Source organism: Rhagoletis pomonella, unplaced genomic scaffold (assembly GCF_013731165.1).
Source record: "Rhagoletis pomonella isolate Grant_MI unplaced genomic scaffold, Rhpom_1.0 Rhpom_scaffold_00003, whole genome shotgun sequence".
Taxonomy (NCBI): Eukaryota; Metazoa; Arthropoda; class Insecta; order Diptera; family Tephritidae; genus Rhagoletis; species Rhagoletis pomonella.
Window position 1 is genome coordinate 97088072 of NW_023458557.1, and position 24401 is coordinate 97112472.

Below are 24401 nucleotides of genomic sequence, written 5' to 3' on the forward strand. Positions count from 1 at the left end.
TTTGTCACTAATATATAGAAATTTTCGATATTAAAAATGTAGAAGAGTGGAGTTGCAAGCAATGAGACTAGGAAATATGCATGTACTTAGTGATCAAACTACAGAGCAACAGCAAAGGCCTCCAATCGTTCACGATAGCGCATAAGGCACAATTAAAGTAATGCAAGTAATTAGGGGGACAGTTATAAATTATGTCAAAACACTATACTGTGGACTGCAACGGAATGCCTTCCCATGTCGCTTGAACATTGCCTGCACAATCGGCACTAAATGCATTTCCTTCAAGGGACATAAGTAGTTATACCTTCACTATCTGCCGGAGTTTTCCGCGATGACTGGAAATTGACTTTTATTACGCCAATTCTTAAAAGTGGTAATAAAAATTATATTGAGAATTATAGGCCGATTTCTAAGCTTACCACTGTCTCAAAACTGTTTGAGTCCATAGTTAAAGATAAAATTTACTTTGCTGTTAACCGGGTAGATCTACGTTAACCAATTTAGCTGCTTTTACAGAGAACTGTTTGGAAACCTTTCAAAAGGGATTCCAAATTGACGCTATATATACCGATTTCTCTAAGGCTTTTGACATGGTGCCTCACCGAATATTGATAGCTAAACTTGAAGACCTGGGCTTTCATTCAGAGTTTCTGAAGTGGATCACATCCTATCTGTACAATGGACGCTGTGTTGTTGGTCTTGATAATGTATCGTCTTATTTTTTTGTCTCCTCCTCTGGTGTTCCCCAGGGTAGTGTCTTAGGTCCGTTATTATTTGTTATCTTTATTAATGATATGTCTTCCTGTTTCTCAAAGTGTAAGTTTCTTCTATATGCGGATGACCTGAACATATACTATGAAATTAAAAATATAGCAGACTCATTGATTCTCCAGGGTGAGCTTGATAATTTGTACTGTTGGTGTGCGCGTAATCGTTTGTCCCTCAATATTGGTAAATGTCATTATACCTATTTTGCAAAACTGATTAGTATTGTTCCAACCTCTTACTGTTTTTCGAATGTCCCGCTAAAATCAATTACTGATTTTAAAGATTTGGGTGTTTATTTTGACTCCAAGCTCACCTTCACCACCCACATAAACTTTATTGTTTCTAAATCATTCGCGATGTTGGCCTTTATTCGTCGCAACTGCTCGTCATTTTCCGATCCTTATACTCTCAAAATGTTGTATTCATCTTTAGTTCGGTCGAGGTTAGAATATGCTGTATTTGTTTGCAGACCTTTTCATACAGTTCATGTGAACAGATTGGAGTCTGTTCAGAGGGCTTTTATACGCCTTGCTTTGCGTCCGTTGAAATTTGTAGACCCTATTCCGTCCTATCGTTCTCGTTGTTTGTTGATAAATCTCATGTCATTAGAGTCCAGGCGTACTCTGTTATCGATGTGCTTTGTCTTTGACATAATTGCAGGCTCTATAGATTGCTCGCACCTCCTTATGAAAATTCGTTTTAATGTTCCCTCACGTATTCTTCGTTGTAATGAATTGTTTTTTGTGCGTGGTGTTAAAACAGTTTATGGTATGAATGCTCCTTTAAGGAGGACTCTCTCCCAATTTAATGCTTATTCTTAAACTTTAGATTTCGATTTTTCTTACTCAAAGTTTACTTATAAGAATTAACTCATAAGGCACTTGTCATAAGGGTTTCCCTTATTCTATGTATATATTTGTCATATAGTCTGTAAGCGTCCTGTTTGTTGATAATAATAATAAAATAATAAATAAATAAGCAATTCCTTCTCGGCTGCAAACGCAGGGAACACCCGAACCAACACTTACTGAAATAAAAGCCACTTTCTATGACATCCGACAAATGAAAACGAGCGTGATCTAAAGGTATACAATATGAAAAAGTAGCATTCAGTAGGCTGCGGATTTTAATCTCTACGACTATCTGCGTTTACTACTCACAATCAATTTATTTATAATTCAATGCATTATTTTAAATTTATTTTTTAATAAAAATAATGTAATGCCGTATAAGGCGAACAAAATTTTTGTTATTTCGGACATCAAAAATACTATATATTGTCATTAATTCAACCGTATTAAATCCATAGAATTCTCTCTTTTCATATGTCCATTTCTTTACCTAGCGAACTTTTCTCTTCTGCTTTAGTCACTGCCAATTTCGCACGTCCCAACTCAAAAGTATTACTTTGCTGTATATGTAGTACCTATTTGTATTTTCTACTCTTACCATCTTATCTCTTTTGTGACTTGCTGAATGCCAAGACTTACTTAAGTACCACGTAATTAAGTTAGGCGCATAAGCAAAGCAGCTATGTATTTATATTGACGTACTTGCTTTTTGGCTATTTATATACAAATGTACATATATACATGCATATTTATATACTAAAATGAATACCTCGCTGCCACACAATGTACGAGTATCTGTACAATTCCCAAAAGGCAACACACGATCTGACATTTCGTTACATTTTCTTCCATTTGACGTTTATCAAAGATGTCAATACAAGTCAAGATATTTTCTTTTTCGTTGAAACTATCAAAACGAATAGCTGGAGGTGTTTACACTATGTGCGTATGTATCTATAGAGCCTTAGTTGACTTTTGAAATTTGCAGATAAAAAGTGGAGAAAAGTACACATTTTCCTCTTTGTGTCAAGGTTATTTGTTGTTTTTGAAATTTGTGTCCTTTTCTTGTCGCAAACAGTTAATTAAAAGAAATGTGCTTAAGTAGGTACATATAAAGTGTTATAAATGGTGTTAGTGGCGACAAATGTTACGTATACGCCATGTACCCTGCTGGTTTGAAATATAAAAAAAAAAAAATCAGATTTAGGCATTTGCATACCTATTTATTACAGGAATATACATGTTTGGCAAGGTCTATTGTGCTATGAAGGTGTACTAAATATTACATATAATTTTACCTCGATTCATATAAAATAATTTCGATGGCCTGGAAGCTAGCTCTCCACTAGTTATTAACTAATAATAGCACAGTCTAAAAACAGAATAACCATAGTTTAATTTAAAAAGAGACCAGCATACTGACTATTTTTGCTAAACACACCATGCCTGAGTTTTGTTTTAAATATTTGTACTGAAAGGTTAAGGAGCCATACGTGTCTCTGTACCGCAGGCACAACGTCTCTAAGGGATATGTATATACGTACATAGATAAAGCAAGGGATAACGCCAAAGGTAAAAATAAAAACAAAAGCAAAGTTGCGTAAAGATAAGGGCAAAAATTAAGATCAAGGTAAATTTAAACACTTTACTTATATAAGGGCAAAGGAAAAGGGGAAGCGGGAATATGTCGATGAAGAAAATGATAAACATAAAGCTACCAGCTAGCAAAGATAAATATAAAGAAAAAGATGAGGTTCAGGATACCGATGAGAGATGAAAAGAGAGGAAGAAAGTTTAAAATAAAGGCAGTTATAAAGAAAAGGGTATGTGTATATAGAGACACAGAGGCTCAATCTGGGAAGTATTTCGGGGTTTTAGAGTTTTTCGGGATTATCGGAACTTATCGATGTAATAATCGATATTTTTATAGATTTTTTTATCGATATTGTTATCTATTTTGCTATCGATATTTTCGGAGCTTATCGATATAATATTTAGGTATTTTTTTTTTATCGATTTTGTTGTATATATTTTTATCGGTATTTTTATGGATTTAGTTACCGATATTTTGATCAATTTTGTTATCGACTTTTTTATTGATTTGGTTATCGATATTTCCGGCACTTAACGTTTTAAGAATCCATATTTTTATCGATTTTGTTACCGATATTTTTATCGATATTGTTACCGTAATTTTTTATTTATTTTGTTATCAATTTTTTGCGATATTGTTATCGAGTTTGCTTTTGATAGTTATTATCGAATTTGTTATTGAGATTTTTATCGATTTTCCTTTGGATATTTTCGGAACTTATCGATATAATAATCGATATTTTTATCGGGTTTTTTCGATACTTTTATCAATACATCTAGGTGATATAAAAGATAAAAAAGAAAGATGAAGACCAAGGTAAATTTAAACACTTTGCTTTTATTTATAAGAACAATAGGGTATAAAGATAACAATAAAGATAAAGGAAAACATAATGACATACTAAATGCAATTAGAACGAAAAGTGTGGCCCAGGTGCACTTACTTGTTTATATTATGATAACGAATTAAAGTTATAATTAAGTAAAGTGAAAAAAGTATGATAGTAAATAAAACAATTCCTTTTAAAAAATATAATCTCTGCTTAAACATTCTTACAGTTCCCACTAACTAACTAACCGAATAACTAACCGAATCATTGAATAAAAAAAAAAAATGATGACTTCCTAAAAATTTCTCAAAGCAGTGAGTTTTGCCATTTGACAACTTAAAATGCAACTAAAACGCTTTTCTTGTTTACTTTCGAGTTTTTAGTAAACAACTGCGCGTTAATCCCGTAACCGTAGCTTAACTATTAGCTAACTTTATTTCCGTCTCCTCAATTTGCCGCACGCTATCGCACTTACCTCTACCAACCCGTACTTGACAGCAATTTCTCCTACCACTTGCGCAACTAAATAGCGCACAGTTTTCGAACTTAAAGTTTATAAGTTGTCTTGCAGCAAATTAACTGCCTGATTTCTTTCAAACTAACTATACCCTTAATTCCACTAAAGCCACCATCACTTCAAAGGCAATTAAGTTGTAAAGTTTTTTTTTTCGAAGTTAAAAGTACAAAGTATATGTACATATGTAAATAAAATTTTCATATTGCTGCCACGGTGTTTTGCCAGCAAAATTGCAAAACTAATTAGTTGTAATTATGCAATATGCCACTGGTAAGAAAGACTACAGCTTTCTGGAGGCGTCGGGTTTTTTTTTTTCTTCACGCGCACATGCTCTTGCCTTATTGCTCATTTTCCGTCATTCTAGAGCTCGCTGTCCCATAATTTTGCAAACATAGTTTTTATGAAAATTTACTAAAATTTAAGAATGCACAAAAAACTTTCCCGGTTGGTAGACAACGTTGAAGTATTGCAATACTTTTGCTGCATAAATCTCAATTTGTGCATTTCACTGTCAACGACGAAGTGTGAAAGAAAGTGCCAAAAAAGAAAATTTGCAAAAACTTCGCAACTAGTGAGGCCATCATTGCTACCAGTCAGTCAGCGTCATTAGCGCTAACCTTAGCCTTCCTGTTTCGCGCTTTGCCAGCTTCGTTGCTGCTGCTGCTTTTTAAATAAATATTCATGGAAGTTTTCGGGTATTTTATGCTAGCTCGCCGCATTTTTTTGTCTAGTATTTGGCTATAGTTATTTCTCTGTAGAGTTGATAAATGACAAAACTATGTTTGTTTTTTTTTTGTTTTTGGTCGAAGCGAGAAATAAGTTGCAGGCTGGTTGCTTAATAGCTTGGTTAAGGCAAATATGTACTTCAAATTTTTTTACCTTATCCGCTTTCATCCTTTTCTTCCCGCTTTGCTAATTAATATTGTCATACTGGTAGCTTAATTGTGGTTGATGCTTTGTTTTATTTAAATACGGTTGCCTCTGATGTGTATAGATATTCAATTTATACTATTAGCCCACCAGGACTTCTTATTAGTCTCGCTGCAGGTATAGCAATTTCTAAATTATTTTCAATGAGAAACTGAGTAAAACTTAATTAGGAGCAAATGCATATTTGTATTGATATAACCAATTGAATTCATGCTTTGATAACGAACAGCACTGGACAGTAAATTATTTAATTAAGTAGTGCGCTAAATATTTAATGAAGACAAAACATTGGCAATTTTCGATTTAAGACCAAAGCCCATTATAATATCTCTGTTCGACTTCTTGGTAATCCTTCCTTTGTTAACAGAATTATATCAAGATTTTAATTACTGATTCATCCTCTTTGTTTTACTTGCACTGGTATTCCATTTTTTGAGTCTAAAGGCAGAATGAATGAGAATGATTTCAGGAGAAGAAATAGTGTGACCAAATTGGTTCATTTAGCTGGAAATCAAAATCTATTTTCTTGATTGCGTTCTCGAAGGCCAACAAAGCTAACAAACTGCGTTGGAGTATGAATTAATAGCAATAATTATTCATCTTATTTTTTTTTCTGTCGTCTGAACAGACTGAGACAACTAAGCACTTTTTAAGCTATCGCCCTATCTTTCGTTAGAATTGCAAGAAAATTGCTTACAAATTTATATTAAATGGCCCTTTTTTTTGCGGTACCATCGGTTTTTGCACATTAAGCCATCGTGAAGCGTGAACGTGAGGCGTACTTGATACTCAAGCTCATATTGACTCAAGCACTTTAAAAATACAGCCGATCTTGTTTTTCAATACTCGTCGATCTTAAGGTAGCATTTGCTGCGGTCTAAATTCGGCAGATAAGATCTAGTTCGTTCTGCATTCCTTTTTCTATGGTTTCGAACCAGTTCTAAATTCGTCACTTTAGATATAGATTTCTAGTGAAAAAAGTGAAAATAATTGCTTTTTAAAAGTACTATTTTTCGCCGATTTTGGACTGGTGGGGATCTACTTACTATCGGACTAGTTCGTTTTTGGCGATAAAGGTCTAGTACGGAACTAGAAATTTGATTCACTAGTTCGCAGGGATGGAATATTTTTATTCGTTGCTAAATGTAGTACTTCTTTACGGGTACTTAAGGTAAAGGCGAGGGGTACCCTCTGGATCTAAACCTCGATGATCAGACGCATTATCAGCTATACATACATCTGTGGTATGGTGGAGCAGATTCTCAATCCATGGCATGGGAAAACTGTTTACCAAACGTCAAAGCACAGTGGCTTTCTCTACAATACCTGACGCTGCTGCTCGATGCTTCTGCTTCACCTACCATCACTTTGCATCTCCATACGTGTTAAGGTCTTAATAGCCAACTACAGGCTTAAGAGAAATTGATGTTAGTATGATACCGAGTGGGGCATGGCGAAGATTTCTGGTGACAGAGAGTTATACGCAAATGTTTTTTTCAATGCCTCAGAATAGAACACCATCTATACTTTTACTACAAAGTTGGGTACCCTGAGACTGTCGAATATTTATTGATGGCTTCAAAACTGATACGGGGTCAGGTCCTGGTGTCTATATCGAAGATATTTATATTTATACCCAATACTCTTACCGTTGAAAAAAATCAACTGGATATGATGAAATAATTTGATGATGAACTGATGAAATAAACTGATGAAAAATATTTTCTGGCCAATACCTTTCATTTGATATCCATATTGCGATGTTTTAGATAAATTGTGTAGTAACGAAAATAAGTGGCAACCTTACACTATTTTCCTAAGAGATAACATTTTGTATATAGGGAAAGCATTGTTTAAGAACCTTATCTTGGTAACCATGAATAGTTATGTGTTACCTTTTTTTCTAAACGGAAAATTAAATACATGTGCGATTCAAAATAGGTGGCAACCCTATTAAAAATATTTTTGAATTAGGGATATTTAAAATACCTTCCATTTGATACCCATATTATGATGTTTTAAATAATTTGTAACTTATTTTGAATAGGTGGCAACCTTATACGAGTCTTCTCGGAGGTAATGCCTATTCAGATAGCCTTAGAATCCAAAACATTAACTGTGTACAAAATTTTTTCAAAATCGTTAGAGCCGTTTCCGAGAACCCTATGGATATATATATATATATACAAGCATTGCTCTTTTAATGTAATAATATGCTTGTTGTTGATTTCAGTTCTCTATTGGGTGTGTGTGAAAGTTCTATTCGACCTAGTGTTGCCGCATACTGCTTACAGCTCCTAGACCATCTTCAGCCCTTTGGGAACTAAAGCTTGCTGAGAGGTTTATTCCAAAAAAGTGCATTAATTACCTTGAAAACTTTAGCGATAGCAACTCAGTCTATGTGATCTTTAGCGCTTGCTTAAGCTTACCTCACCTCACCTTATCACACCGCTTGCAATGTTTCCAAGTGTTTGGCCGAGCTTCTCCTCCAATTTGTGGTGTGATGATGTTGTTACGGAAATTGAAGAACCAACAATATAACGGCGTCTTCAAATGCCGGAAAGTTTTACCAGAAGCTTTATCCAGGCGGAAATACACTCGTAGGTTTGGCATAGCCTGCCGAGAGGAAACCGCTGTTAAGAAAAAAATCTACGGGGTGGTAGTACTCACCTATAACCATTCGGCTACAAGGACTTGCAGACCATACATTATTGAAAAAATAGCCTCTTCGAACAGAGCGTCTTCTTTTTCTTTTTATTTGGCACGGTAACCGCCTAAGCGATTTCGACAGAGTTCAACAAAGTATATTATCAGTCATTTCTCTTCTGTGCGAATTGAACAGATCTTAGCGCTCATAGCGAGCCAAAACTGATAAGAAGGGATATTCTCCTAATTTTTCCCAAATCAGAAATAGCGAATAGAAAGGCGTTAAGAATTCACTTACAACTCACAAAAAATCACGTTGAGCCATTAAGAGTTAAATGGCAGTGGGGCGTGAAATCTTACAAAGGAAAACATTTAAATAATAAAATATGCAAAAAAGAGGGTTCGGTGCACAATTAAGCAAGCTGCTACTACAGCTACTGCTTACCAATACAATAAATATTTGTGCAAATGTTACGCATTGTTGTATATCCTGTTTTGTCCTTCTCTTATGTATTATGTACAACAATCCTGGTTTTGGATATTTTTCTATTTAGTCTTTTTTTTTTTTTTTTTTGAATTTATTGTTTACACCCCATTTATGTAAACTGCATTGCAACCGGCCCCTTGCTGCATATTTGTCCCTCTATTAGCTCGCCAGAGGCTGCACAGAGTATGCTACTGCAACCGCGAGGGCGTACCTACATCCCGCCCCGCATGTGCAGCTGAAAAGCTCGTTTCCAACACGTTCGGCAAACACAGCGAAAACAATTGTTGAAGTGTTGCAAACATTGTAGAGCATTTTTTTCACAGCGCTGCTGCTGCTGATTGTTATTATTATTATTATGCTTTCTTGTTATTGTTGTTGTTGTTGCTGTGCCAGCAGTTTGTGCAAGTTTAACATAACATATTGTATGCGCATGGATACAACAAAAACAATAATAGGGCCAACATTAAACAAACAATCAAAAGTGAACAACTTTCCGACATAAAAAACAAAAAAACACTGCGCCCATATGCCATGTGCTATATTTACAGTTATTTTTTGTATTATTGCTCACCGAATAGCCGCAGATTGCCAAAATGTACAAACAGCAAAATAGCAGTAGTTATTGCTGCCAAATGGCCAAAACATGATGAAGCATACGTATGTACATATGTATTAACAACGCCTTCGCATCACGCCAACTGCAATGCTTAAAGGGCCTTCCACTATAACTGTTTTGCATGGCTAAAGGTGTGAAGGTGCAAAAGTGTGAAGTGGGTGTAAATGCATTGGCTTCTGCGTATGTGTTATTGCGGCACTGTACTTCAGGTCGGCAAGTGGTGAGTTTTTTGCTAAACTGCCAATAACGTTGAACAGGTCAAGTGGTTGTGAGAAACTTTTGCCGTTTGCTGTTTTGCAACTTTTTTCAATTTTTACCAGCCAGTTATTATTTCACTGTACGAGTTCATGGTTTTCAATTTGCAGAAATAAATAAAAAAAAAAATGCAAGAAAAAATAAGAGCGAAAACTTACTCGGTTCCAGAATTTGTTGAGTTTAGTTTGTAATTTAGCAGTAAAATAAAAACATTCTGCGCCTTTAACAATTTTGCTTGCAAAAAACTTTTTGTAGTTAAAAAAAAAAAGTTGTGCTAAAATAAAATAATTTAATTGTGGAAAGTCAGAAAATCCTGCCGGAAAGTGAGACATAAATTTACCTAATCAGTATGAATTAGATTTTTTTTTTCAACTGATGATATGAGTAACCTTGCATGGTTGAGATTGAGACATATTTTCTGTTTATCAAACAGTGGATTCAATCGTATTAATTTTGGTAAGCCGAACGTAAAATCAAGTGTTTAATTTAAAATAAATTTTTAGAGCAAGGAAAAGGTCATCTAAGTACCAAGACCAAGAATTATCTATTGTAAGCGACCTCTATTTGGTTATAAGACGTTTTTGATCTCTGTACAAATTTAAATGTTTTAGAGAATTACTTCGGAAAATTTTACTAGGGGTCTTTTCAGGCGAAATCTTCATGCCACCCACATACAAGTCTCTAAAAATTAAAAACTAAAAATCTATGCCAGGAAGAAATAACGAAAAACCTTAACTTTATTTTTATATTTTATTTTAAAACTAAAAGTTAAATGTTTGTCGGGGAGCAGCATTCCACCATCTTTACTTAATAATATAAAAAAAAAAAAAATAAATAAAGAAAGCCAAAAAAAGTAAAATACGAAAATAAAAAATCTTAACAACATAAAAGACAAATTGAAATAAAAAAGTGAAGCCGAATTCGTAATTGGTAAAAAAAAATATATATATATGTATGTACAGTTGTCCACAAAATAATAGGAGTGCGATATTTTGACCAGTTTTGGCTATTTGTCTTTTGTTTATTTAATGTTTATTATTTTTTTATAAAAGCCTAGCTGGCTATACAACAAACACCATATAAATTCAGATTTTAAACTTTGTATAAAAATTATAAAAATTTTGCAATTTTTCACCCAAATTTCAAACTTTTTAATCAGAATCTTTAGAAAAAATTCTGGTATGCAGTTTTGTAGCACATTCAATTCTACTCTGAAGAAGTGCAAGTTTCAAGCGGCTAAAAAATTCCGTTGATTTTTGGCAATTTTTTTGCTGGCAGTGTCCTCCATATAAAAGAAAATTGTCGACATACTTTGTATGGAAAAAACGTGAAACACCTTTAACCAAAAAAAATTCTCATACATAAAAAAAAAAAACAAAAAAAAATTTCCGACGAACTGATAACCTCCTCCTTTTTTGGAAGTCGGTTAAAAAGAGAAGTCTACACTCGTAATTGGTAGAAAATTATAAATATAAAAACAAAAACAAAAAATAAGTAATACCAAAACATTCAAAAAGTGATGTCCAAAAATCATAGAGTAACAAGTTTCAAGCCAATCCGATTACTTGGCACAATATTGTCCGCCACATTGGAGCCGCCATTTTGAATTTTTAAAAGGTAACTTCAGATTCGTAATCACCGAACCCAAAAACCCCATGTACCCCATGCAAGTTTTAAGCAGAATATTTCGAATATTGGCCAATTTTTATCGTTTGCTGGCCCATAGTGCGATGCCAGGATATGGTTGATTTTTGCAAGAACGTTATGGCGTTTGCAAGAATTTCTCAACTATCCTTCATCTATTATATCAGTATATATGTACTGCAAACAAGCAATTAGATTTTGACATTGGCATGCTTTTAAGAACAAAACTGAAAAAAGCACGAAAATTAGTTTTGTCGATTTTCATTTTCAAACTAGTGACTCCACTGAATAAGTATTACCACCGAATGCGATTTTAAAAATCTAAAAAGGCTACGATTGGCAAATGAAGCGAAGTTAGTTTTTCCTCAACTTTTTTTGACATTAATCAGGTTCAAATTAACTTTATTTTCTTAAAAAAAAAATTGTCTTCCCTCATACTTCCGGTACAGGGTGTCGTTTTCGAAATAGTCCTGTAAATACAACTGTTTTCATTCTTATCGGGCATAAAAAAAGTTATAGAAAAATTGGTGTAGCTGTTTATAAAGTGTGCCGAAAAAATGTTTACACTTCTGATATACCCTCAATGTGGGTGTTCAAAATCGCTTGGAATAAATTGAACAATTTTTTTTTATTTTGAAAAATTTGTTGCTATTTTCTCTTCGTTTAGCATTTTATCTACAGATGTATGTATTTATATTTGTATATTCCTGTTGCCGCTTACGCCTTTTTCGCATTTCACATGGGATTGTGGAAAAGAGTGCCGAACAATTTTTATCGCTCTTCACACGCTTGGCCAACTCAAGTAGCTTTGCTGCAAGACCAGCAACCAAAGTTGAGAACTCAGCGGTAAATGCCATTGAAAACAGCGGTGAAATTGAGGTTGAGCGCAAAACTCTGTGCTTCAAAAAAAAAAAAAAAAAACAAAAAAAAGCAAACGAAAAAGGAAAAAAATCGGGAAATAGTTGCCTAACAGCAAAAACCAATACACACAATAAAATGCATACCGCAGTGGGTTGAGATTTGCGGCAAATGCCAGTGCTGGGACTATTATTCAGTTTACTGAGGCGCAAAGTAATAAATTTGCAACTGCAAGCCTATAAATAAAATTCTATTAAGTGATATGGTTAAGTGGACACGTAAACGCACTTTAGCACTTTTATGTTTAAACATTTCTATGGCTGTTTGTATGGTTCATACATAGATGTGTATGTAGGCATGCGGCTACATACGAGAAAGCTTGTTTTTATTTTGACCTACATACTTACGTACCTGTGGGAAAATTTTAATCCTTTAAACTGTTTTATTTTCTTTGAGTTTTTGAATTATGAATTTTGATTTGCCCAAATCTTTGTTATTGCAGAGATTTTCAGGAAATAAAAAATTATTGACATCTTTTCGAGCTTTTTTGGCAATTTAAATTTTGAAATGCAACATTTTCATTAAAAATTATTTTGTTACAAAACTATTTTAATATTTAAATAAAAAAAGCAAAAAAATTCAAGACAAGATTATAAACTGTTTAGGCCTTAAGTAACGAATCAGGCCTTTATTTTTTGTAAATTAGAGGCGTTGAAGGAGAAACTCCAGTTCATAACAAATATAAAATTAAAAATACTGAGGAACATTTTTTTTTTTCAAAATATTTGCAAACATTTTTAGAGTAATATTTTTATCTATGTCCAAGAAAATTTATTTATGAAAATCTTGAATATTTTATATAAAAACGTTGATATTTTTTTTTAAATAAATAGTGGTTTAAAAAACCTTAAAACAAAATTACGAAGTTTTTATTATTTTTTATTAAAATATAGAAGAATTATACAAGAAAAAAGTTTAGTAAAAAATGTTAAAATGCCAAAACACAGTTTTTTCTAATATTCAAAAATTTCCCTATAATTTATGTTAGTATTTTAATTATTTCGCTAGATTCTTTTTTCTAAAAAATTTTTAAATTCGTGTATACGTATGAGTCAGACAAAAAAAATTTCACTTATCATATACTTGTATCAGAGAAGAGTAAATTTTTTTTAGATTAAAATATATTTCATGTTTATGCCAATTGTGTTTTTTTTTTTCCTTATTCCTACTAGGTTGCTTTGTATAGTACATCCTTCTGTACAGTGCGAGTAATAACAATATTTGCGCACCAAAAATGGACAGCTTTTAAATTTTATGTAGGTCAAGTGTTTGTACTAAATTTGACCTAAATCAAAAGGCACCTACATAAGAAATGATAAAAATGTGGCAATAAAATTTGCTTTATGAAGCAGCAGGTGATTGCAAAGAAAAACGGGTATTTTTACCCGAAAAATTTACTGCCTGCTATTTTGGGCTTCCGTATGCTGTTGCCAATGAAAAATGTTTCCCTATTTTTATTTTATTTTGTATACATGTTTGTTTTGTTTTAAACAACCATCAGCGTTGTTATTACAAACGTTACTTAAATTCTCAGTAGACCATAAAACCAGCACATTCACCTCACCATTGACTTTTTGGAAATTTTTATCACTCATACGCCATGCAGCACAATGACATACGTGTTAGCCTTTTAGCGATATAAATAAAATTTACTGCTCAGCTAAGTGCGAAATTTTGTAAAGCGCATATTTCCGCAAAATTTAGATTAAAACAAAAACGCACTGAAATACGTACAAACAAATATGTGGCTTTAAAGTTTTGCTGAAATAAATAATAAATTAACAAATGAATGAAAGTTTTTTCGTTGTTGCAGTATCAATCCAACGCTTCTGCAATTTCTATTGACACATTGAAATATATGTGTGCAAAAACAAATGCGTTTTTAAAATTCCCTGTCAATTGGTAATGGTTTATTTTATTTTGTTTTTTTTTTGCTATGATATTTTTATACGAGTACATTCACAATATTTTGTCATTGGAAGTGGCAGGGCGAAGCCTACAAATATACATATACCCCATAACTGTAAACAAAATGTATACAAATTTATTTATTTTGCTTATATGTAGTTAAGTGGCAAATATTTTTAAGTTTTGTTTTCTGCATAAAAATCCGCAGTCTATTGATTATTTTTACAATTATGGTAAAATGAGCGTCATTTAATGTGCAACGGTTTCAATTTATTGTAAAAATATAAATTTTAAAAACAATAGGAATTTTTGCAAGTGCATAAATTTAGTTTTTTATAAATAATTTGAGCTTTGATTCAATATGAATTTTTTTTTAAATATTGAGCTTTAAGAATAAAAAGTAAGCAATTGTTTTTTCTTAGAACTTTAGACCTCTTAGTCGATTTATTCAAAGAAATTTGAGTAGAATGTCTGAAACTTTAAGAAAAAGTAATTACTTGCTTTTTATTCATAAAACCTATTGACCCAAAGATCAACCCACTTGATAATATTACCTCAGGCCTGGCTTTCAGCTTAATTTAGACATAGGCGATTTGATATGCACTGTATTCCCCTGTAATTTTTTTCCTTTAAACTATCTTCCTTATATACTATACTAGATCGCCTTCGCTGGGTGTTTGTAACCATCTTCAAAATATTTTCAAATTAAACCTTTCGCAACCCTGCCTCTTGTGATACATTTTCAATTAACTTATCCTCTGAATTCAATTTGACAGGTGACAACCGCCCTTACATGTAGTTTAGAAATGAAGCGCTTTCATAGATATTTCGTTGACCTCTCCAGCTCAGCGCATCGGCTGCCGGTTCGGCCTGGTTGCTCTTCCGCGGCGTTATTGCTTTTATCAACATATCGGGTAGAGGGCCGTAAGCTTCGACCATATAACTTAGTCAGGTCTCTTGATCACTCAAAACCTCTGAGAAGTGTGTGCTCGCTTTGTCTCTTAAATATAACCTGAACGTCTGTTAACACATTTCCACCTTCATCTCTGCAAAACCCCGCTCTTACTTGAAACCATTTAATTTCGGCTTTATTTTTTTTTAACCATCTCTTCCACAGTAGTATGTAGAGACTGGGCGATGGTATCCCACTGCTCATTTATATGAAAGTGATAAAAGATTGCTATTTTAAGCTGGATAGAGAGTTGGAGGCAATATTTTTTTACTTACACTCCATTGTGACTGCATATAACTTTTGACGTAGAGCTTTTGCGGCGGTGCACGTTCTTCACAGCGTTCGGACCTTATCTTTAATTCGCTAGTGAACCGAGTCGATACTGAAATGAACGTTACGATTGCCTGAAGCGTTTGGTTTCATTCGATTCTGGTAACAGAAACTATGTACAAACTATCGTGTACTGTGTCGGGTCGAAGTCGATCAGCTTCTCTCCGTTGTCGTTGAATTTTCCCACTTTAAAAGCAAATATGCCTTCTGCCGGTTTGTCGTTAAAGTCGTATCCTCCAGACGCTTATTACTCCAGATTGCACATTGGTCCCTTCGTCTTTCTCCTACGTCACACAAATTACGTTGATATTGACACATTTAGCCCTCATGCGGTATGTGGTAATAAGTACTTATGTTCACTTATGAATCAGCGCACTTATGCTTAAAAACAGTAGGCATACTTTCTTTTGACAGCCAACTCTTGTAACCATAATCTGTAATCGGTCTGAACTAGTTTTTTCAACATTTTGGTATTAGCCAGAACATGTGCGAATTTTGGGCAGCTAGGGCACTTTGCATTGTAGTTGATTGCTTCAATGCGTTAAAATTCACCATATATACATCCCAATGATAGCTGATTTCGTTGAAATGAAATTTATATCAATAACCCTTTCACTAAGTGCTGAACATAAATTGGCTGCAATTTTAATACGCTCGCAATGATGCTTGTAACACTCATTCATTCTAGGCATTTTTCGCATAATTGCATGCTCACATAACATACGTTTCTACATATGTACACATGCTTTGAATGAATTGCTTGTTAAATACCTCTTTCGATAAATATTTGAGATTTTTGGCTCGGCATGCTATATGTAATTGAGAACAATTTTGAAAGCAATTTTCTGTAATTTTAAATGTTAAAATTAAATTTTGGTATATGTATGTATCGGCATATTTTGAATTCTACATTGCATGGCTTCCATTTCGTAAGCGATATATGTACATATGTATATAGTATATTTATTATTGTAGAATACTTAAGTACTTCTTGACTTTCAGATTCTAGATACTCAGTTTATAATATTTATAGTACATACACATATACTACATACGTATGCATGAAGATACAATTTTATAATATATTTTTATTAAAAGAGGACCGATGTTGCGTAAAAGTCGACTCATGGAAATTCTTTGTGGGCATGATTGTACATATGAAAATATGTCACAGATTTTCAATGTTTGTGCGCTTACCCACAATATGGTCAGGACCTGTCACCTTTGGTCAAATTTATGCATAAAATGTGTTACTAAAAATACATATATTTACTCATTTCATGAAAGTACTGTCTTCATTTAAATTTTTTGTATATATGTACCTACATTTATTTTTTATTACATACTTATATGACTTTATACTACATTTATTGTGGCCGTATACGCATACAATTAAACTGTACCGTGTATTATACACAAACCAGCATTCAAGACAAAAAAATGCAAAAATTTGTAGTTAAAATTTGCACAAATTTGATGTGTATCATTTTATGGCGCTCAATGAATATTAAAAATGAATAATAAATGCGAAAATAAAATAAAATAAATTTTACATATTTACTGTATGGCTGTTTGGAATTTATTTGATTACATATGTTTGTATTTTATTGCAAGAATTTGCATCTTTATTGTTGGGCATAATAAATATTAAATTGTTGACCCCTACTCGTCGAGTGTTGCAATGCAGTCGTAATTCTCTGCTTTGCTCTATTTAAATTGCTTTGTAGAAAAAAAAATAAAAAATAATAATAATAAATCCAACGAAAACATAAGCAAATTCGCGAGCAAAATGAATAATCCCATTTATGTTATAAATGTGAAAGTGTGTAAGTGAGTGTGTGAGAATGTTTATTGTTCCTTCACGCTTAAACTACTGGACATATGTATGTATTTCAATGAAATTCGGCATTTGGATTAATCTATAGGAGATTTTTTGAAAAGAGTTTCCACCTTCTTCAAAACTTAACATCGTTTAGTTTTTAGGTTAAATAATATATGTGTGGATGACGAAAGGGGCTTCAAAACGATTTATCAAACAAATTTTTTTTTGATAGGGTTGCCAACTGTCCAAAATTATAATCCCAATTTAATAAACAAGTTAGTGGAATATTTTAAAATGCAGATATCAAACGACGGAGGTTTAAGAAAGTTTTATTTCAAAAATATTTTTAATGGGTGCTGCGACTTCTTTAGAAATTCAATATCAATTTAACTTAAAAGTTAAATACAATATTTTAATAATTATTTTTAAAATTATTTTTACCAAGTATTCCCGGAATTTAAGCGACAAGTTAAATAAAATCCTACTATTATCATAAATGTGAATGTTTGTTAACGAGTGTGTGTGAGTATGGCTGTTTATCTTTCTTTGTATAAAATTTGGCATACAGATAGCTTATGACAAGAATTAAAATATAGCATTATTTTCAAATTATAAGTTCACCATTAAAATATTTATTGCAAACGGATGAGGTTTACGGGGCTTTATTTTGAAAATATCGGGAACAGGGTTGCCACATTATTAACTCCATCCCATTCAAATCCCATTTATTCATAAGTGAAATAAAGTTTTACTATATGGATCTCAATCAAATGAGGTTCAAGAAAGCTTTGTTTATAAAATATTTTTTATGGGGTTGCCACCTATTAAAATGTAAAATTTAATTGAATTATTAAGCTAAAAATAACACAAACGATTATTTTTAAACTCCTTCAAACATTCTTATGTGTTGCGTTTGGGATGATCGAAAACTCGAACGCAAATACATACATACATATCGTTACCTTAACGTGAAAAGCTGTCAATGTAATTTTTTGACCTTGTTCAGGAGAGACGAAAAATCGATGCAGTTTTGCATTAACTGTCATTCTGCAGCAAGAACTAAATTTCGAAAGAAATTATATATGTATGCATATACATACGAGTGTTCAGATACGACCAACTAATTGCAACGAAAGTCAAAATGATATTGTTTGCGAATTATGTTTATTTATTTGTTTTTTTTTTTAATAATTTTCATTTGAAATATAATTCAATCTGTAACAGAAACCACAGTAATAAAAGTTTAAAAGTTTGCTTAAATAGCAAAAAAAAAATTAATCTAACTTCAAAAAGTTGTCAACAAAATTTCAAAATTTTTAATTAGAATATTTAGTATGCAGTTTTGTAGCCCATGCAATGACATGACATTGGCTATGATGACAATTTTGGTACTAAAAACTGAAACAAAACATGGCTTACCTCGTAGTGTGTTTACCTATTTTCACAGTGGGTATATGAAAAAAAAAACAGCAACCCTCCACAAAAAAATAAAAAAATAAAAAATCAACGGGAATATTTAACGACTTGAAACTTGCACTTTCTTATACCACAATTGAATGGGCTAAAAAATTGCATGCCCGAAAATTGTCTAAATATTCTAATTAAACATTTTCGTTGCTAATTAGTTGACAGTAGTATTCACAAAAGTGTGCTTTGCTCACAGAAGTTGTAGATCGCTACTCCAGTGTAATATTATTCAAATATAAATTAAGTATTTCACACTCATCTACCTCTTCTAAGTGGGTATATGAGGGCTTTCGAAATATTCCAGTGAAGCATAACTCATACGCAATGTCTACCCCATTGTGCTTGTATTTTACTCCATCTTCAATTTTCGCAAAGCAGCCACTTTATATACTATTTCAAAATTTTGAATATTTATGTTTCCAAACTAAATTGCGTGTCGTAAATTCGACTCGAACTCATTGTCGAGTGTGCCAGAAAAATTGGCAATGCGAAAAGTTTTCCTCGTGACGGCAACTGACATTTATTTCTCAGTAATAATTTGGTTGCTAAACTGAAGTACATACATACATGCATACATATGTTTGTTCAAAGAGAATCCTGAATGACACAAGTGGCGATGCCAAACTGCCATATGACTTTGGTTATTTACATGCAACCACATGCATGCCCAACTGTGCGTTTATCGTGTGTGCGTGCGATCATGTGTTCCTGTTCGTATTTGTGTGCCTGTGCCATTTCCGCATTTGCTGCTGATGCATTTTTATTTCTTATCTGTGCGATGCTATTTTTAACTTTTTGACTCGACACAAAGGGCTAACGAAATCATAAACTTTGTGTGAAGAGCCAAAAATATGACCATTTTTCTGAGACAATCAACCCAAAATCGAATAGCACACACACTAACACACAAAAAAGCGTATGAGTATCGAGCAAAAAAAAGAAAACAACAACAACAAAAAAGCCATTTGTGTAAAGTGTATGATGCGCGCAAGTGACGTTGATAGTCGCTGGCAACAAATTTGCTGTGCTGCTCAGTTTTTGGCGATGACCATTTTCTGACACTGATTGCTCGTATATAAAAATGTGGTAAAATGTTGAAATGTTAAAAGCCATATAAATACAAAACAAGAGGAGGCGGAGCATTATTTTGTGGCAGCCGCCAAAAATGCATAGATCGACTATGAACAGCAGCAAGCTGGCAAAAATGGCCGTTGTAAAAAAGCAAATTGGCAGCACAGTGACTACTCTGTAATTTGGGCATTTGCTGTGAGGTGCTCCTGTTTGGAGTTCACCCTTCTGCTGTCATACATTTAGATACAGTTTTTATAACAGTTATTACTGTTATTTCCACAATGTTATCCATTGGCATTGTTCGCTTAATGCACTTGGCTTTTTGTCAAAAAGCTTTTAAATGGCTGCGGTTTTTGTTGTTGCGGAGTCATTGTCAGTCATATTGTACTTTAGGCGCGCGCTACTTACTTGATGGCGAGATAACGTTATGCTGACATTTGAGTTCAAAGCAGTGCTTCGAGTTAGTTTGCTTGATGAGTTTAGCCAAAATTTTGGCGAGGTATTTAAGTTTTTTGAATAACCGAAAATTCGCGTTCAGCTTTTACATGGGCAAATTTTTCTGTTTTGCTGTTAAATTATCAAAATATTATGAAATTTGTTTTAATATTTTTTTAATTTTTGTCCAATTTAGAATATCAAAAATTTATATTCAATTTTTAATTTAGCAAAATTGATGGCCTGATTTTATGTTACAAAAGATATAGCATGTTCGAATGTTAAATTACCAACCAATTATTTCTAGTTTTTAATTCACTATGCGGAGCGAGACCCTCGCAACTTAAAAAAAAAAGAGAGATTTGCCGAATATTTTAGGCTACACATCTGTTATTCGTACTCCGATCTTTGACGTTTAGTTGAAACTTTCAAGATTTTTCTACCGAAGTCTTCAGACAAACTCAGAATGGACCTTACCTTTTAACTCTTGCGCCTTTAACGTTTCAAGAAAGAGGTGCTTCCTGTATCAGCATTTTTTAGGAGTAGAGTAGATGAACTATTTTTTTTGGAAAACTAATTTCTTTTGGCTTTAAAAAACTTAACCCCTGTACTAGTTTTTCTTTTCTCCTCTCTATGTGTCTACATAAGGGTAGTAAAAAAAAAGTAAAATCGGAATTTTTTTCGTAGAAATGGTATAGAATTCTTGAAAATCAATATTTCGATCGGAAAATCCTGGTTCTCTTCAGGAGATTCCCTAAAATAATACCCAATTGTTTATTTAACCATTGAAAATCAAGAATTCTATATTATTTCTACGAAAAGTTTGTTTCCCCCATATAAAATATATAGAAAACTTTCAGAGCTTTGAGCGACCTCTAAATAATTTTTGATTTCAGAATAAAAAAATAGAGGTTACAATTTTTTTTTTGGGTATAGAATATTCGGACTTTACCTTTTCACATGCATTTTTGGACTAGCCTAGTGTACATATATACCTGTATATTACTAAACAAAAGCATGTGAACATCTTTTGTCAACAAATGTAAACTAGGATGGCGCATCAACAAAGTAATGGAACATCAACAAACGATTTCATCAAAAAATAGTCAGCTCAAACGAAACATTGATAAAAGAGCAAGTGAACCGTAAATGCTTGCATATATGTGTACATACATATGTATGTAGCATATACATATGCATGAGCGTATATGCGATTCAACTGAAATGACCTTATAAGAAAAGGAGAAAATAAATAGTCAAATAGGGGCGGAAAAAAAGACAAACAAAGATCAACAATCCGCCTTTTATTCATTCAAAAGCTGAAATAAAATTCATGAAATTTTTTTTAAAGTGACCTTTCATATGCATCACTCATACGCCATGTGTGCCCTTCAGTTGGTGTCTATTAAACTGGTTTCTTTAGTATTTGATATGCATGCATGTGTGTGTGTGTGTGTAAATATATGTACTAAATATATAAATTTTGTATTTGCTGCGGCATTGAATATGCAGCAACGCATATGGTGAATGTCAACTATTACATAGATATTTGCACGTATTTGTAGTTCTATGTAGTTATTTAGCATTTTATTTCTATTGTGAAAAAATATTGCTCTAAAAATTGCCGACTCGATTGGCAGCTGCCGCAGCAACCATATAAAAACTTCAAACGCTGCCATTGGCCTTTGTTGTGGTCGCTTAGTGCGAACGACATTGAAACTACAAATACTACGTCGTTGGTACTTACTATGAATATTTTTATTTGTTTTTAATTTTAGTTTTGTGTGCCTTTTATTTATGTTTTATTTATGTTTTTGACTTAGAATCGTTAGCTTTTTTTGTTGTGTTATTTGTTTTAGTCATTATTTTATTTTACATCCTGTGTAAAGTTTTAAAGTGGACATGCGTTTTTTTGTTGAGCTGGAAGGCCTTGAAAGCGGACTGGGCTGGCATATAGCAAGCATTTTTTTCTCACAATTAGCTATCACTTTATGATAAAAGATATCCTTTTTCAAGCTAAAATTTTCACAAAGTCTTTATAAGTATTTATATTTCCTTTATTTTCAACTTGCAGCTCCTACTACTGTTCATGCTTTCCCGGCTTTAGTGGCACCGATTGTGGACGTGGTCCATTGTGTGAGGATCCCCATACGAATATCTGTCAAAATGGCGGCACATGCAAGTGAGTATACGTTTATGAACTGGAAAGTATGATTAGTTTTGGGTTACAGTGTAAAAAGGAAACAAAAAATTTGGGTACTATTTCTATAATAAATATTTTGTATTCATACTAAGAGTATATGAAATTTGTGACCAATCTCGCTATCACTGACCCTTGTCCGGTGACACTGGCGTTTATTGATAGGCAGGTTAGACAATTTTATTTTTAATATTCGCACTAAATTGTCAGTGAAGTATAAATATGTTGTTGTTCAAAGAAGCGTACTAATATTGCAATTGACATTAATTGACGAATTTTGTTTTTAATAAAGTCACTCATACGCCATGTAGATCTACTCCATTGCCCATGTGAGGGATGGTTAATGAGTTTTTGGAACAGGGGGTTTTTTTTTTTACTTAATTGGTTGGTTTGGTTGAAATAATATTTTTACACAAATTCACCTCTGCAGTGCAAATTATAAAGTGGTTTAAGATATGAGCCATACATTAGATGGCGTAAAATCTTTCTCAATCGGACATCGTCTGAAAATTACAAACAAATTTGTTTCTTCTCTAAGAAAATACTAGTAGCTATGACGTTAGGTAGGGAAAACATTTGTTATTATTCCTGGCAAAAAATGGCAGTGGTCGGAAAAAATGACATGAATTTTCAGGAAAGTAATTAATTAATTAAATTCATGTCATAAATACGGGGCACTGCAAACAATAGTATAAAGAATTTCAGCCAAATTAATCAAGCAAAAGAAAAAAGTACCGCCTTTCAGCAATCTGCACTTCTAAGCGCTGTAACTTCCGTATTACTTTAAATTTCGCAATAGAAAATATAAAAAACCATAGCAATTTTTGCGTAAAAAACAACCGTACAAACACGCTGTTTGACAGCTGATTGCATGCAACAATTCTCATGCGATGAGCTCTGATATCTGAAATCTGCGATGAGCGGCCTCCATTTCCAATATATCCTATGAGTCGAATCGCATGAGAACGGCGTTCGCATGTCGAGACAGGGGGTTGCTAAGTCGAGTTCTGCTATTTGTGTTGCCGGAGAAGAGGTGCCGTAGTATTTTTGCGCAGAACTTCTTTTTGAGGATTAAAAATGTTCGGAAAATTAAAATTCATGTATAACGACTATTTTTGATCGAAAAAATAAAAATCATATACAAACGATTAAAATTTATCGAAAAGTAAAAATTACACAATGGCTTACGATTATTTTTAAGCGAGAAAAAAAAAACGATTTTTCAATGATCTGAAAATAGAAATCCAAACAAACAAATGTGTTGCTCGCTGTTTAATCAAAACTGTTTCACGATTTTTTTTTTTTTTTTGTAACGAGCCTCATTTGACAGTTTCCTCTGGTATACATACAGTTTGAACTTAGCTCGAGATATTCTTCGAATAGTTCGTGGAACAAACCTGATATTCTTATTTAAGCTCTCTCTCATTCTAAAAATCAAACTTTTGTATTTTATTTTTGCAATATTTATGACCGTGAAAAGGTTTACTAAATAGAACTCAAAAGCCGACTTTGTAGAAAAAAAACTTCCTCTCCTGAAAAGAGAAATACGATAAAATTTTTTACAACGAACACTTTGTGTATACAATTTTCCATGCAAATTTATCGAATTCTTAATACAAATTTCCAACTAAATACAACTAAAATTTGCTTTTTGCTCTGCAGAGTTGCCTTGAAAGCTGCGAAATTATTTCGCCTTTGTACTTCAAACACTTGGTACAATTTATTGCGCGTAAATTTGCATAAACAAAGTAAGTGTGAGAAAGCAAATTGGAGGTAAAGTGAAAACCAAAATGGCACATGAAACAATTTCAAAAGTTTGGTGCAATGAAATATTCATTAACAAGCAAAAGTCGAGCAAATTATAGTTGAAAGAGGTTGAGCAACTGAATAAGAGGTTGATTTAAAAACAGTGAGCATTTTTGGATGCAGGCAGATGAAGAGAACTGCGCTGATCAAATGAAGAAAGGAAGAAAAGGTAGGAAAAAAATGAAAGAAAATTGCAGAAAGCTTAATAGTGAAGAGAAGTAAGATGAAAGGCTGAAATAACGGTGAATATGCAGATGATGAGCACTCAAGTAAGAGCATATATGGAGTACAAAGAGTTGGAGCTGCAAGTAAGGCCACGAAATCGCTTTCGTTTTATGTTTTAAGGAAAAGTGTG

The 24401-nt window shown here is 33.0% G+C and overlaps 1 protein-coding gene across 1 annotated transcript in view; it reads left to right on the plus strand.

The window, feature by feature from the left end:
• The window catches only part of LOC118735905, a gene marked incomplete at its 3' end in the record, with an annotated part of 539363 nt that overhangs the window by 173875 nt on the left and 341087 nt on the right, over positions 1–24401 (plus strand). The window contains 1 exon segment of the mRNA XM_036465930.1: positions 22115–22222. Coding sequence (XP_036321823.1) covers positions 22115–22222 — 108 coding nt within the window.